This window comes from Pantherophis guttatus, chromosome 2 (genome assembly GCF_059756535.1).
Source record: "Pantherophis guttatus breed Tessera chromosome 2, ASM5975653v1, whole genome shotgun sequence".
NCBI classification, from domain to species: domain Eukaryota; kingdom Metazoa; phylum Chordata; class Lepidosauria; order Squamata; family Colubridae; genus Pantherophis; species Pantherophis guttatus.
Genome location: NC_142064.1, coordinates 288378033 through 288393378, shown reverse-complemented (window position 1 = coordinate 288393378; position 15346 = coordinate 288378033). Strand labels below are relative to the sequence as shown.

Sequence of the window (15346 nt, the reverse complement as noted above, 5' to 3'; positions counted from 1 at the left end):
ATGGTATAGGTTCTCTTCCTTGAGCAGGGGGCTGGACTAGAAGACCTCCACGGTCCCTTCCAGTTCATCCTATTCTATTCCTATTCCTGTCCTATTCTGTTCTGATGTGTGTGGTCTGGTGTATGGTGTGGTGAAGTCTGGTCTGGACTGGTCCTAGTCTGATCTGGTCTGGTCTGGACTAGTCCGGTCTGGTCCGGTACTAGTCTGGTACTAGTCCAGTCCAGTCCAGTCCAGTCCAGTCCTATTCTATTACAATTCTATTCCTATTCCTATTCTATTCCACTCCTCTCCTATTCCATTCCTATTCTTGATGAATGTATTTTATTCTCCTCATGTACTCTGAGAGCATATGCACCAAAGACAAATTCCTTGTGTGTGCAAGGAATTGACTTGGTCAATAAAGAATTTCTCTTCTCTTCTCTTCTCTTCTCTTCTCTTCTCTTCTCTTCTCTTCTCTTCTCTTCTCTTCTCTTCTCTTCTCTTCTCTTCTCTTCTCCTCTCCTCTCCTCATTCCCATTCCCATTCCCATTCCCATTCCCATTCCCTCCAAATACTTTCCTCTTTCCCGCCCTTTCAGGGTATCCTGGCACTTTGCTCAGAGCCCACCAGGGGGCGCTGTCCTACACACGTGGGAACTGAGCATGCGCCGACCTCTTCGCCTGGAGTTCGTCGGGAGGGGCGGCTTCCCTTTCTGCGTCCTCCGTCCGCTGTGAGTGGGGTGCGGAGAGGCTGCCGGGGAGCCTTTGCGGAATCACCGATCCCGACGAGGGACTCCCGAGTTGCGTGGGTGGCGGCTCTGCCCGTGCAAAGGGGTCCCGCGCTGGAGGGGGGGGCGTGGAGACTGGCCAAGTTTTCCTCCGGAGTCCCATGTTCCCCTGCCGCCCTTTCCCATGCAGGTTCCATGGAGTTGGGGGGGGGAGCAAAGGAGAGAAATGGGGGTCCCTAGAAGTGGAGGGGGCGTTTCTCCCCATTTATTGAGGGGAGTGGAGGCAGCCTCGAAGCCCCCCTGCTGGCTCTGAGTGCAAGGACGGATGTGCGAGGACTGGGACTGGGGTGCTGCTTCCCAGCCTTTCCTTTCCCCACGACCGCAAAGGAAAAGATGAGAGACCTTGCAGTGGCGGCCGAGGTGCAAAAGTGGGGCTGAGGCGCAGCATTCGCACCGTGTGCCCGATGAGGCCGGTGTTTCTCCATCTCTTTTTAAGTCTGGGAGTTAAAATCCACACCTTTCAATTTGGCCGTGTTTGAAAAAGTGTGGATTAAGCTAAGAAGCAGGAAAGATGTTTGTAGGAGTTGCATCATTCAGAAGATCATGTTAGTCTGTAAAATGGTTTATCCATTCGGGTGTTAATCCTACATATGTATTGGATGGTGGCTTGTTTATTCAAGTTCCCAAAGGGATTTTGGGCTGGATGATTAATGGGATTCTGCTAGCTGAAGTTTTACTGTACAGTAACTTTAAATGTTGATTTATTTTCTTATGAAATCGATTTGTATAGATCTTATCTCAATTGCTGTTTATTGTTTAAAGGATTGTTCTCAACACACACTCCCTCTTGAAAACATTAGAATAAATAACTAGGAAATAGAAATCCAAAACCTATTGTAAATGTATTTACCCAGTATTTTGAGCCTGATAGAAGTTGATGAAGAGGAATTTGCCCGAAAATGCCCCAGCTGCACAAAAGTCAAATTAACTAATAAGATTCTCTACTTTCTTCCCTGACATTAGTGCTTTTATAAGATTTTCTTCTGGTTATTTTTTGTTTGGAGATGGATTCTCGCTTGTTATCACCCCTTTTAAAAAATTATTTATTTATTGATTCGATTTATATGCCGCCCTTCTCCGGAGACTCAGGGTGGCTTACAATGGGTTAAGCAATAGCCTTCATACTTTTGTATATACCTGCTTAGTAGGGCTTTCGCCCCCCCCCCCAAAGCGGTGTTCTTTTTTATACAAAGTCATTTTATTGCCCCCACAATCCGGGTCCTCATTTTACCTTCCTCAGAAGGATGGAAGGCTGGGTCAACCTTGAGCCTGGTGAGATTTGAACTTGCAGTAATTGCAGGCAGCTGGCAGCTAAGTGCTACTTAACAGCACTTTAGTCCGCTGCGCCACCAAAACTCTTTTCCTGGTACTTTCTTTGGTTTTCCATTTTGCATATATAAGCTGCAAATCGTTTGTGCTTTTTTTGGAGACAAAGAATAAACTAAGGTCAAATCCTCCAGGCTTAAAAGGATGGGTGAAAAACCATTTTAAGGTGTGTTCTTTCAATCCCTGTGTTTCATGTGAACTTTGTTGGTTAACCACTTTGGGCTCAGGGCAAATTGTGTGAACCAGCCTTCGTTTACAAAGCCAACTATGTTCCCCAAGAGCAAACCCTGAAAAACAGAAAGTGGGCAATTTCATTTGATGTGAATTCAATCTTCACGGCATCCTTTGAATGCTGTTCCTTCCCTGGATAATTTCACTTAGTATTATTCAATATTAGGGGGTCTTCTTCGTTTTCCTCCCTGAGACCCCTGAGACCCCCCTTATCCCAAGAAACTTTTCTTTCTTGGGATAAGCCAGTTTTGGAACTTCCTCCTTATCTCTTCTCCATGGCTCCAGTTACTTACAAACATACCAACTTTAAGACAAGAATGAGGAACATCTTTAATGAACGTCTTAATACCTAAACACCTCAATATGAAGGACAAGAAACACGTGTAAAAATTCTGTATTCCATTCCAGTTTCTTAAGCTTGAGTTTCGGCATCTTTTAGGAACCCCAAGTGTAAGAATAGAATAGATAGAATAGAATTCTTTGTTGGCCAAGTGTGATTGGATGCACAAGGAATTTGTCTTGCTGCATATGCTCTCAGTGTACATAAAAGAGAAGATACATTAGTCAATCATAAGGTACAACACATAATGATAGTCATAGGGTACAAATAAGCAATTAAATCATATCAGGAAACAGTCCATATAAATCGTAAGGATACCAGCAACAAGGTTACAGTCATACAGTCATAAGTGGGAGGAGATGAGTGATAGGAACATTGAGAAGATTAATAGTAGTGCAGAATTAGTAAATAGTTTGACAGTGTTGAGGGAATTATTTGGTAAATAATAAGGTAAATACAGATTTAAATTTGAAAAAAAGTGCAGCAGACTAAAGCACTGTTATTAACATAAGCTGTCTGCAGTTACTGCAAGTTCAAATCTCACCAGGCTCAAGGTTGACTCAGCCTTCCATCCTTTCTAATGTAGGTAAAATGAGGACCCAGATTTTGGGGGCAATAAGCTGACTTTGTATAAAATATACAAAAGTATGAAAGCTATTGCTTAACGCATTGTAAGCCGCCCTGAGTCTCCGGAGAAGGGCAGCATATAAATCAAATTAAAAAAAAAAAAAAAAGACTCCCATGAGGATGAATGTTGTTCAGGAGTTAAGTCCACAACCTTCTCATTTGAATTTATTTTCTTTTCCATCTCAGCTGCAGAAACTAGAGTCATCACAACAGCCTTCCTAACAACAAAAAGTACACTTAGGAGAAGATTCTGGATAGCTTTTGTAATCAATCCTGCAGCTCCAGGAATCGTCCTATGAATTGAAAGGTGTTTGGAGATCCACATGATTCCTCACAACTATCTGGAATTTCCTTACCGGACAGAGAAAGAATGCAGAAAGAAGTGTTAGGAAGTGAGGGAACTGGAAAAGGCCCCTTAGCTGTTCACCCTGGCAGCTGTGGGTTGATCTGGGCAAGAACTGGGCAGAAGATCCTGGAGAAGAAAACCATCATCCGTTCAGAGATTCAGACATGCAGCTTCAGAAACATCCAATACCAGGAGGCGGAAGGTCCCCGAGGACTTTGCAGCCAACTCCACAACTTTTATAATCAATGTCTGGGAGTACAAAACCACACTAAAACTCAAATGTTGGATCTGGTGGTTCTAGAGCAGCTCCTGGCCCTTCTGCCCCTGCCGATGAAGAGCTGGGTGCGGGAGTGTGGAGCAGAGACCAGCTCCCAAGTGGTGGCCCTGGCGGAAGGCTTCCTCCTGAGTCAGAGAGAGGAGCAGAAGGAGGAAGTCGAATTGCAGGTGAGAGACCTTCATCTTGGAAGTCCAGAAGGGAATAAAGAATGTGTTTGAATTCCTCACCCCTCCCTTCCATACTTCTCTGGTCTTCATAATATTTTAAGATGTTCCACTAGTTCTTGCAGGACATTGTTTCATTATCCGTTCTAGAGCATAGACTGGAAACAGCCATTCCTTTCTTGCACATTCTAGGCTCATTGATGGATATTGGGGCATTGAAGTTGTTTTTTGAGAACAAGAATCAAGTTCATGTTATGTGATGCATTTTTCTTTTCTCCTTCCTCTTATTTCTAGTCTTTCACTCTGCAGACCAGAGAACCTATGAGAAAGAGGAATCCATCAAATCCCCATCAGGAGTTGTTTTCCAAGAGGGTCTATCATGAATTCGCAAGTGATGACATCTCAGATGGTAATCAAAAGTCCACCCATTCCCAAGAAAGATTCCCGCTGTCTTACCCTCTCTGTCTCTTCTCTTCTGTAGAATGTGTCCTGCTATTTTGTTAATTTTCCATTTAAAATTTCTGTCTCCCTCACAGGGAAGAACAAAACGAATTTGACTCCTTTTTATGGTGGTGCTGAAATTCTGGTTGAAGCTCCAAAAGTAAGAGAGGGATAATAAAAAATAAAATGTACACAATATGAACGTTTGATGAATAGTGATCCTATAAGTAATTCCTTGACATGGAATTGTGCAAAGCTACTCAATAATAACTGAAAGGATCACATTGGCACATTTACAGTTTCTAAAATGCCTTGTTTATAACCAGTCATAAGAAAAATAATGGCACCAGGTTAAGACTCTTAAAATCCAAAGAGATTGGCCACATCAAAGCCCTTCAGCCTTTAAATCTAATACTCCAATTTGTGCCTGGAATTTTGGGCCAACAATTCCGCTTTGGAAAGGATGAGAAATGTTCTTTTCTAAGCAGGTTTCTTTTCTTCAGCCATTGGGTTGGAGTACAAGGAGTGGATTCCTTGTCTGAGGAGCAGAAACAGATCTTGTGTGTCTTTGTCCATTGATGACACCCATGTAAATCCCTGGGTGCCACTCAAACAACTTTAATAAAGGTTTTGAGCATGGATTGTTTGTTCTGGGGATACCACAAGCCTTTTATGTAAATGGTAAAGACACACACACACACACACACACAAAAACACACACTTTCTTCTGCAAACACTGGGTGGATTGGAGTGAGTGATAGGTGGGAATTCCATGGCCCATACCAGTTGATTCTCTCCAGATGCTGAGTCTTGTTGATGCATGGGGACAGACAGACCCAGACAAAGAGTGGGATTGCTTCCTTTCACTGCTGATTTTTCTTCTGTTTCCTTCTCATTCAGGAAGCTCTCATGTCCTTTAAGGAGGTGGCTGTGTATTTCTCCGAAGAGGAGTGGTCTCAGCTGGATGCTGACCAAAAAGCACTGTATCGGGAAGTCATGTTGGAAAATCACAGGAACGTGGCCTCTTTGGGTGAGAATATAAAAGAATTATTATCAGAATAAAACATACAAATTTTGAAAATAAAATAAAAAAGATAGTGTAATATGATTAATGAATAAGAAAAAAGTATGATAAAATTAAAAAAGGAGAAGACACAAAGTACGGTAATAGTTATATTTCCCCCCTCTTTCTAAGGTTACATCATTGTTTCCTCCTTTCTAATTTGTCCTTTTATTTATTATTACAAAATGATCCTTTATCTTGTCCACATTTCCAATAATAGTTTGAGGTACACTTTTGAATATTTTTCTATTGATTTTCATATTCCTCTGATATTTAGAGGTTTTAGCAATTACATATTCATCTTTTCTACACAACTTGAGATTCAAATTCTGCTTTTGTCAGCGCTTCAACGCTGGCATAGAGAGCAGAGGAGAGAGAGATAAGCTCTGAACTTTTGCCTGCTAAATCCCTTTGAAGTCGGGTTGTCGTGGAAATAAGGAGGGGGGACATTCTTGGGAAATGACGAGCCAAGAAGTCTGAAGAATGACTTGGAAGATAGCCAATGAGAAGCAGAGATTTGGGGATCAGAAAAGGAGGGATTGGGGGGGCAAAAGGTCAGTCTTGTCCGCATCGAGTCATGATCCGGTGGCTGTGCTCAATTAAAGAAAAGATTTCCTTAAAGATTGGCAGTTTGGAAATTCATTTATTTTGAGATAGCATCGAAGTCTGACAGCTTTATGTTGTTGAACAATAGAGAACTATAGTTGAGAACTCTATGGTTTTTCCATTCTTGATTTCATTTGGTATTTCCACAGCTCAAGTTCTAATGCCTCTGTACATGTTATCCATTGTTTACCCTTGCAGCTTCTTTTCTGCTAAAAGCCATTAGGGTGTTTTGGGCACAGCCTGAGTTTATATCTGCCTCATATTCTCAATGTGGTATTTGTAACATGGTTTTGAAATCTAGATTGATTTAATTTGTTGTATCACAAACATCCATGGCACCCAAACTACTGTCATGCCTTCCTACTTCTAAAATTCGCTTTATATCTGAGCAACTCCCACTTCTTATACAAACCACACCGCAGAATACAAAGTCCAATTTCAAATTGGGAAACCAAATCCTTCCATTTCTTTAGAAATTTGGAGAATTTGATATTTAATCCATGGTTTTTCTCTTGCCATAGAAATGTAAATGTATCTTCCAAAATTCTGTATCTAAGATTGAAGCTGTTTGTTTTTCATTATATTCAGTCTTCCCCTGCTTTGCTCTTTGTCCCTAACATTATTTGCATTTTTCTTTTCTTGTGAAGGTAATAATGGGGAGGAAGATGAAGATTCCAGAGAACTATTCGAAATGATCAGTCGTTCATACAGTATGAAGAACCCTACAATTCTAATAGAAATAGAAAGCCATGAGAGAAACCAGTCAAATAATTGCAATCAGGAAAGTTCATCTTCTGCATCAACGAAAGCCTTCGTGACCGAACAAGGACAACTAAAAACGAAATATATTGGGAAATGTACAAAACTATTCATAAACAAATTAGATGTAAATCAATACTATCAAACCGAAACCAATGGAGAAGATTATATATGTAGAGACAATGGAAAAAATTACAAATGGACGCAGTCTCTTCCTCATAAAAATGGGTCCTGTACATCTCAAAAAAGAACCCACATGGAAGAAAAGCCGCATAAGTGCATGCAGTGTGGAAAGAGCTTTAGTAGGAACAGTTATCTTAAATGTCACAAGAGGATCCACACAGGAGAGAAACCCTATAAATGCATGGAATGTGGAAAGAGTTTCACTTATAGAACTTCTCTTACTAAGCATTCCCGGATCCATACAACAGAGAAGCCATATAAATGCATGGAGTGTGGAAAGAGCTTTAGTAGGAAGTGTTATCTTAAATGTCACAAGAGGATCCACACCGGAGAGAAACCCTATAAATGCATGGAATGTGGAAAGAGTTTCAATTATAGAACTTCTCTCACTACGCATTCCCGGATCCATACAACAGAGAAGCCATATAAATGCATGGAGTGTGGAAAGAGCTTTATTAAGAACTGTTATCTTATTTATCATAGTAGGATCCATACAGGGGAGAAGCCGTATAAATGTATGGAGTGTGGAAAATGCTTTATTGACTCTTGTCGCCTTATTGGCCATAAAAAGAGCCACACAGGCGAGAAATATATATGTGTTGAATGTGGAAAGAGCTTTTCTACAAAGACGAATCTTAAGACCCATGAAAGGATCCACACAGGGGAGAAGCCTTATAAATGCATGGAATGCGGAAAAAGTTTTTCTAGGAAGACGAATCTTAAGACCCATGAAAGAATCCACACAGGGGAGAAGCCTTATAAATGCATGGAATGTGGAAAGAGTTTTTCCACGAAGAGGTCTCTTAAAACCCATGAAACGATCCACACAGGGGAGAATCCTTATACATGCATGGAATGTGGAAAGAGTTTTTCTACAAAGATGTATCTTAACACCCATGAAAAGATCCATACAGGGGAGAATCCTTATACATGCATGGAATGTGGAAAGAGTTTTTCTACGAAGACGAATCTTAAGACTCATGAAAGGATCCATACAGGAGAGAAGCCCTATAAATGCATGGAATGTGGAAAGAGTTTTTCTACAAAGAGATATCTTAAGATCCATGAAAGGATCCATACAGGAGAGAAGCCGTATAAATGCATGGAATGTGGAAAGAGCTTTTCTCAGGGCAGTGACCTTATTTTCCATAAAAAGATCCACACAGGGGAGAGGCCACATACATGCATGGAGTGTGGAAAGAGCTTTATTAAGAACTGTGAGCTTGTTTACCATAGTAGGATCCATACAGGGGAGAAGCCGTATAAATGCATGGAATGTGGAAAGAGTTTTTCCACGAAGAGGTCTCTTAAAACCCATGAAACGATCCACATAGGGGAGAATCCTTATATATGCATGGAATGTGGAAAGAGTTTTTCTAGGAAGACGAATCTTAAGACCCATGAAAGAATCCACACAGGGGAGAAGCCTTATAAATGCATGGAATGTGGAAAGAGTTTTTCCACGAAGAGGTCTCTTAAAACCCATGAAACAATCCACACAGGGGAGAATCCTTATACATGCATGGAATGTGGAAAGAGTTTTTCTACAAAGATGTATCTTAACACCCATGAAAAGATCCACACAGGGGAGAATCCTTATACATGCATGGAATGTGGAAAGAGTTTTTCTGCGAAGACGAATCTTAAGACCCATGAAAGGATCCATATAGGAGAGAAGCCCTATAAATGCATGGAATGTGGAAAGAGTTTTTCTACAAAGAGATATCTTAAGACCCATGAAAGGATCCACACAGGAGAGAAGCCCTATAAATGCATGGAATGTGGAAAGAGCTTCTCTCAGGGCAGCGGCCTTATTTTCCATAAAAAGATCCACACAGGGGAGAGGCCACATACATGCATGGAGTGTGGAAAGAGCTTTATTAAGAACTGTGAGCTTGTTTACCATAGTAGGATCCATACAGGGGAGAAGCCGTATAAATGCATGGAGTGTGGAAAATCCTTTACTGGCTGTAGTAATCTTATTACTCATAAAAAGACCCACACAGGGGAGAAGTATAAATGTATGCAATGTGGAAAGAGGTTTTCTACAAAGACGTATCTTAATCACCATAAAAGGATCCACACGGGACAGGCGTTATAAATGTATGGTGTGTGGAAAAGGTTTTATTATGAGCAGTAATCTTAACTCACATAAACGGATCCAAACAGTATAGAAGCATGTGGTGGTTTAATTATGAATAGTGGATTTTGTAATTACTGTCATTTGAAGGTCAGCAATGCCATTTCAGATAAATTTTCTTTCTTCATGTTTATTGCATTTTCAATTGGATCATAATAAAGAAAGCCTAAACCCCCAATAAAAAATTAACTTTTGAGAGCAGGCACAATTCAAGGCATTATACGGGAAAGCTATAAATCAGGAAAGATTTATAGGAGTTATAGCTAAATATAAATTACCAAAGAACAAATGATGCTAAAAAATATACCTTATGAATAGAACAGTTTAAGTAGCAAATCTTTTGCAGTTAAGCTTGTATAGCTGTCGTTAGAAGTTACATAATGAATTGCAAGATGTTGAAAGTGGAAATGTCTTGGGATATTGTGCTAAATTACAAGAATTTTCAAAAGGGAGACTTCTGGTGAGCAAAATAAGCAAAAGGAGGTGCATCTCCCTGATGCATCTCTTCAAGACAAAACTTTTTAAAATCTTTCTTCCTCTCTAGGAGAAATGAGAACGGGAACTTCTGGAGTGTGAGGATACAAAAAAATAGACTGTAAAGTCTTTCAGTCCACTGTGAAAAATCGAGACCTAATGAAGCAGTATGAATGCAGAAGAAGGGACCTTTCTGTCTCTCATGTTGTGAGAGAATAAACACATAGATTCTAATTCGAATGTGAAGAAAGTTTTAGGATAAAGAATTCCTCACAAAAAGCCAGAATGACAAGGCCCTGAAAAGCATGTGCAAAACTTTCCAAGCATTAGGACCATATTTTGCCTTTCTGTGATTAGGACTAAGAAAAACTCTACACTTAATGTAAATTTATATCAATGGTTCTGTACACAAGAGTTGCAGTCCCTTCACCGGAGGTTTTTGTAGAGATGGGGAAAGCTGGACGAATCTCAAGAAAAGAATGAGACCTTCCAGTGTGAAAATCAAGGGTGGTGGGCTTCATGCAGCCAGTCAGGGTGCAAAATTCCTCACAGCAGCTCCAGTAATAGAGGATTATGATTGAGGAGGAGGAGAGAAGTAACCCCTTGACAAACACCTGTAGTGTTGCACATTGAAAATACCTAACTATATGTACATATTTAAAGTCATGTAAGGGTTAACCATCTATACATCAATTGTTCCACCCACTAACTCCTCCTTACCATTTGACTCCTCCTATTGTGCATATATTCTGATGTCCTGGACAGTTGCCTTGCCTTGCCTGATGATCTCCTGCACTAGAAACAAAGAAATAAATACTGTTTATGTTCTCATGTCTTGCATTCTGATTATTGGGCCTATATAAAAGAAATAAAAGAAACATGTAGAGATTCTCGTACATCCAGATCATGTTTGTTCCAAGGGTACTTTTCCAAAAGGCAACTGGATTTCCTTTGTGTTTTCTTGAAAACATTTCGCTTCTCATCCAAGAAACATCTGAAGATGCTTCTTCAAAACTGAAGAAGCTCCTTGGCTAAGAAGCGAAACATCTTCAAGAAAATAGAAAGTCCAGTTGCCTTTTGAAAAAGTACCTTTGGCGTTCCTTGGCAAATCTAGAGGAGCAAAAAGGGTTTTCATATGTAAACATAGAGAAAGGAGATAGAGATAGAAATAGATAGGTCAAGTAAGAGAGAAATAGTTACTAACCTGTGGGTAATAGATTAAAATTAGCAAGGGGCGGTTAGCATTAAAATTACAAGTAGGAGTTTTAAGTGTGTCTAATAAAGGTTTTTATGCAAAAACAAATGCTGTCTTTGCATCTATTTACCATAATCAGAAAAGCCCTAACAATTCTTTTTGGAAAAAAGAATTAGGAAGGATTTGGGTGGGGGAGAAACATCTGCATTTCAGAGGCTCCTCCTGGGCTGAAGCTATTTCTTCAAATAGTACCCATGGATGATTCTATGTCAAGATGGAGAAAAGGCACCAATTCCAGTTTTCTGTAAGTTATTGTGCAATTTTTCTTTAGAGAAATGGAAATCGGAGTAGCAGTCATCCAAAGTTAGACACCAATTGTACTTTTTATTCATGATCTGGAGATATCCTATCCTTGTCTTAAATTCTAGAAAGGTGTTAAGTTTCCTATTCGTATCTCCTGTGTGTTTTTTGCCCCCTCATGGTATTTTAATTTTATATTCTCTTTTCCATAATCTGTTTCCATTATTTTGCAGTTCCCCCTCTTTTTCCAGTCACAGATGAGATGTCATTCCCAGCCCCCAGCCCTGCTTCCTTTGTCCTCCAAGTAGCCTCATTGTGAGGTAAAATTTCTGGAACTTCCACAAGTTTCAGCTTTTCCCCATTATGGAATTGGTTTTCTTTTTCATCAGAATCATTTCTTTTGTCATAAGCAGCTACTCCGTGAGTCTTCCTGATTATTTTTAGGCACCCAGAGCCAAGAATTTGTATATACAGAACTAGAGAACAAACACACGATAGAAATCTCCATTTTCTTGATTGTGTAAGGTGACCAACATTTTTATTTATATATATATATAATTTATATATATATATTATTATATATTATATATATGCCACCCTTCTCCGGAGACTCGGGGCAGCTTACAATGCGTTAAGCAATAGCCTTCATACTTTTGTATATTTTATACAAAGTTTATTGCCCCAACAAACCGGGTCCTCATTTTACCTACCTTAGAAAGGATGGAAGGCTGAGTCAACCTTTTTTACAATGAGGACACAAATAAATTGAAGAAAAAAAATATAAATAAAAGGTTTTATTCATTGCAACAACGAGTCTAATGCGTGCATGTGTTTTATGTCGTGTTACGGTAAATAAAGCCACTTGCGCACAGCACACTCTTGCACACAGCACACTCAAAACAATTCTGTGCGATGTGCATGTGTCTCATAATCGCGTCTTGCCACAATGTATGAGCCTTGACAAATCGTCATGTCAAATACAAATATATCACATCACATGCATCGTATCAGCATCAATCAAATACAGATTAGTCTTCAAATATCGAAAAGGAGGACATGTAGGAGGACGCTTTTTGAGAGAGTATAGAACTTACAAAAGAAGGACTGTACTCCCTAGAGGACGACTGGTCACCTTATGATTGTGTCTTCCCTGCCTGTGTCTCTTCAGCCCCATCTTACTCGCCTTCAGTTTGGAGTTTGCAACAAGCGCAAGATACAAATTGTGCTTCACAGAGAGAGTCCACGTCTTCTGACCGTTTGCCTGTTTCTGACAGGATTTGGCTCTGTTTGAGGCCCCCCTCCAATCTCTGAATACTTCAGTGCAACTGTTATTGAGGGAAGCAATTTCAAATCCTCCAGAGAGATTTTCTCCATCTCCACAGACGATTCCTGGACAGGAAGGAGAGGAAGATGGAGAGACTGCCGCCTCTGGAGATGCCGCCTTTCTTGGGGAGGAACCTTTTCTTCCTACTCCCATGCCAATTATCCAGTGGTGGGATTCAGCCAGTTCACACCACTTCGGGAGAACCAGTTGTTAACTTTCTGAGCAGTTTGGTGAACTGGTTATTGGAAGAAATCATTAGAGCAGAGAACCGGTTGTTAAATTACTTGAATCCCACCACTGCAATCATCCCTTCCCCTCCACTTGGAAAGCTAGAAAAATGTGGAATGAACAACATCATCACCAGATGGATTTGAAGCTGGCTGACAAACCGTACTCGAAGAGTAGTCCTTAATGATACTACATCCACATGGAGAGAAGTAAGTAGTGGGGTACCACCACGTTCTGACTTAGGCCCAGTACTCTTCAATATCTTCATAAATGACTTAGATGAAGGAATAGAAGGGGAACTCATCAAATTTTCAGATGACACTAAACTGTCCAGGAACCATCTCCAGAGATGGTCCTTGGACAGGAAGGAGAGGAAGATGGAGAGACTGCTGCCTCTGGAGATGCCAACTTTCTCGGGCAGGAACCTTTCCTCCTACTCCCATGCCAATCATCCCTTCCCCTCCACTTGGAAATTGGAATCTAGCTAATTAAAGAGAGAAGCAACCTGGAAGTAAGGAGAAACTTCCTAACAGTGAGCACAATTAACCAGTGGATCAGCTTGCCTGCAGTAATTGTGGGCGCTCCATCACTGGAGGTTTTTAAGAAGAGTCGAGATAGTCACTCATCTGAAATGCTATAGGTTCTCCTCCTTGAGCAGGGGGCTGGACTAGAAGACCTCCAAGGTCCCTTCCAGCTCATCCTATTCTATTCCTATTCCTCAGAAAGCTCAAACTGCCCAAGGAGCTGCTGACCCAGTTCTACAGAGGAATTATTGAGTCTGTCATCTGCACCTCTATAACTGTCTAGTTTGGTTCTGCAACCCAACAAGACAGACACAGACTGCAGAAAAAACAATTGCTACCAACCTGCCTTCCATTGAGGACCTGTATACTGCACGAGTCAAAAAGAGGACTGTGAAAATATTTACAGACCCCTCACATCCTGGACATGAGCTGTTTCAACTCCTACCTTCAAAACGATGCTATAGAGCACTGCACCCCAGAACAAGAGCAGTTTTTTCCCAAACGCCATCATTCCGCTAAACAAATAATTCCCTCAACGCTGTCAAATTATTTACTAAATCTGCACTACTATTAATCTTCTCATCATTCCCACAACCCATCTCCTCCCATTTATGACTGTATGACTGTAACTTTGTTGCTTGTATCCTTACGATTTATATTGATATTGTTTCCTGATTGCTTATTTGTACCCAATGACTATCAGTAAGTGTTGTACCTTATGATCAGTGGTGGGATTCAAATAATTGAACAACCGGTTCTCTGCCCTAATGATTTCTTCCCACAACCAGTTCACCAAATTGCTCCGAAAGTTAACAACTGGTTCTCCCGAAGTGGTGCGAACTGGCTGAATCCCACCACTGCTTATGATTCTTGATGAAGGTATCTTTTCTTTTATGTGCACCAAAGACAAATTCCTTGTGTCACACTTGGCCAATAAAGAATTCTATTCTATTCTATTCTATTCTATTCTATTCTATTCTATTCTATTCTATTCTATTCTATTCTATTCTATTCCCATTCCCATTCCCATTCCCATTCCCATTCCTCCAAATACGCCCCTTTTTCCCGCCCTTTCAGGGATTCCTGGCAACTTGAGCAGAATTCACCAGGGGGCGCTCTCAGACTCATGTGGGAACTGAGCATGCGCCAACCTTTTTGCCTGGAGTTCGTTGGGTGAGGTGCGTCCCCCTTTCTGCCTCCTCCGTCCGCTGTGAGTGGGAGGCGCAGAGGCGGGAGATCCCAGAGAACCATGAGTGACGGCTCTGCCCTTGCAAAGAGGTCCCGCGCTGGAGGGATGAGTTGAGAATGCCACGTTTTCCTCCGGAGTCCCATGTTCCCCTGCCGCCCTTTCCCATGCAGGTTCAATGGAGTTGGGGGGGGGAGCAAAGGAGATAAATGGGGGTCCCCAGAAGGGGAGGGGGCGTTTCTCCCCATTTATTGGGGGAGTGGAGGCAGCCTTGAAGCCCCCCTGCTGGCTCTGGGTGCAAGGACGGATGTGCGAAGACTGGGACTGGGTGATGCTTCCCAGCCTTTCCTTTCCCCACGACCACAAAGGAAAAGAAGGGAGACCTTGCAGGGGCGACGGAGCTGCAAAAGTGGGGCTGCGCTGCAGCATTCGCACCATGTGCCCGATGAGGCCGCTGTTTCTCCATCTTCTTTAAAGTCTGGGAGTTAAAATCCACACCTTTTAATTTGTCCATCATTCAGAAGATCATGTTGGAATGAATAAACTAGGAAATAGAAATCCAAAACATATTGTAAATGTATTTATCCAGTATTTTGAGCCTGATAGGAGTTGATGAAGAGGAATGTACCAGAAAATGCCCCAGCTGCACAAAAGTCAAATTAACTAATAAGATTCTCTACTTTCTTCCCTGACATTAGTGCTTTTATAAGATTTTCTTCTGGTTATTTTTTCTTTGCAGATGGATTCTCGCTAGTTAACTTAGTCACCCTTTTTTTCTGGTACTTTCTTTGGTTTTCCATTTTGCATATATAAGCTGCAAATCGTTTGTGCTTTTTCTGGAGACAA

General features: G+C 41.1%; 1 protein-coding gene across 1 annotated transcript; it reads left to right on the top strand.

The window, feature by feature from the left end:
* The first annotated feature begins 624 nt into the window (after positions 1–624).
* On the top strand, positions 625–10574 carry LOC117657016 (uncharacterized). Its single transcript, XM_060687484.2, has 6 exons — positions 625–783; positions 3477–4080; positions 4372–4486; positions 4614–4678; positions 5419–5548; positions 6835–10574. The coding sequence occupies exons 2-6, from the start codon at positions 3661–3663 to the stop codon at positions 9228–9230; spliced, it is 3126 nt and encodes a 1041-aa protein (XP_060543467.2). The 5' UTR covers positions 625–783; positions 3477–3660; the 3' UTR covers positions 9231–10574.
* Positions 10575–15346: the final 4772 nt, after the last annotated feature.

Excerpts from the sequence above, each read along its gene's own strand:
- LOC117657016 (XM_060687484.2), top strand. The coding sequence starts at position 3,661 with ATGCAGAAAGAAGTGTTAGGAAGTGAGGGAACTGGAAAAGGCCCCTTA. Across the intron at positions 4,679-5,418 it reads TTCTGGTTGAAGCTCCAAAA|GAAGCTCTCATGTCCTTTAA; the intron begins GTAAGAGAGGGA and ends CTTCTCATTCAG. Across the intron at positions 5,549-6,834 it reads CAGGAACGTGGCCTCTTTGG|GTAATAATGGGGAGGAAGAT; the intron begins GTGAGAATATAA and ends TTTCTTGTGAAG.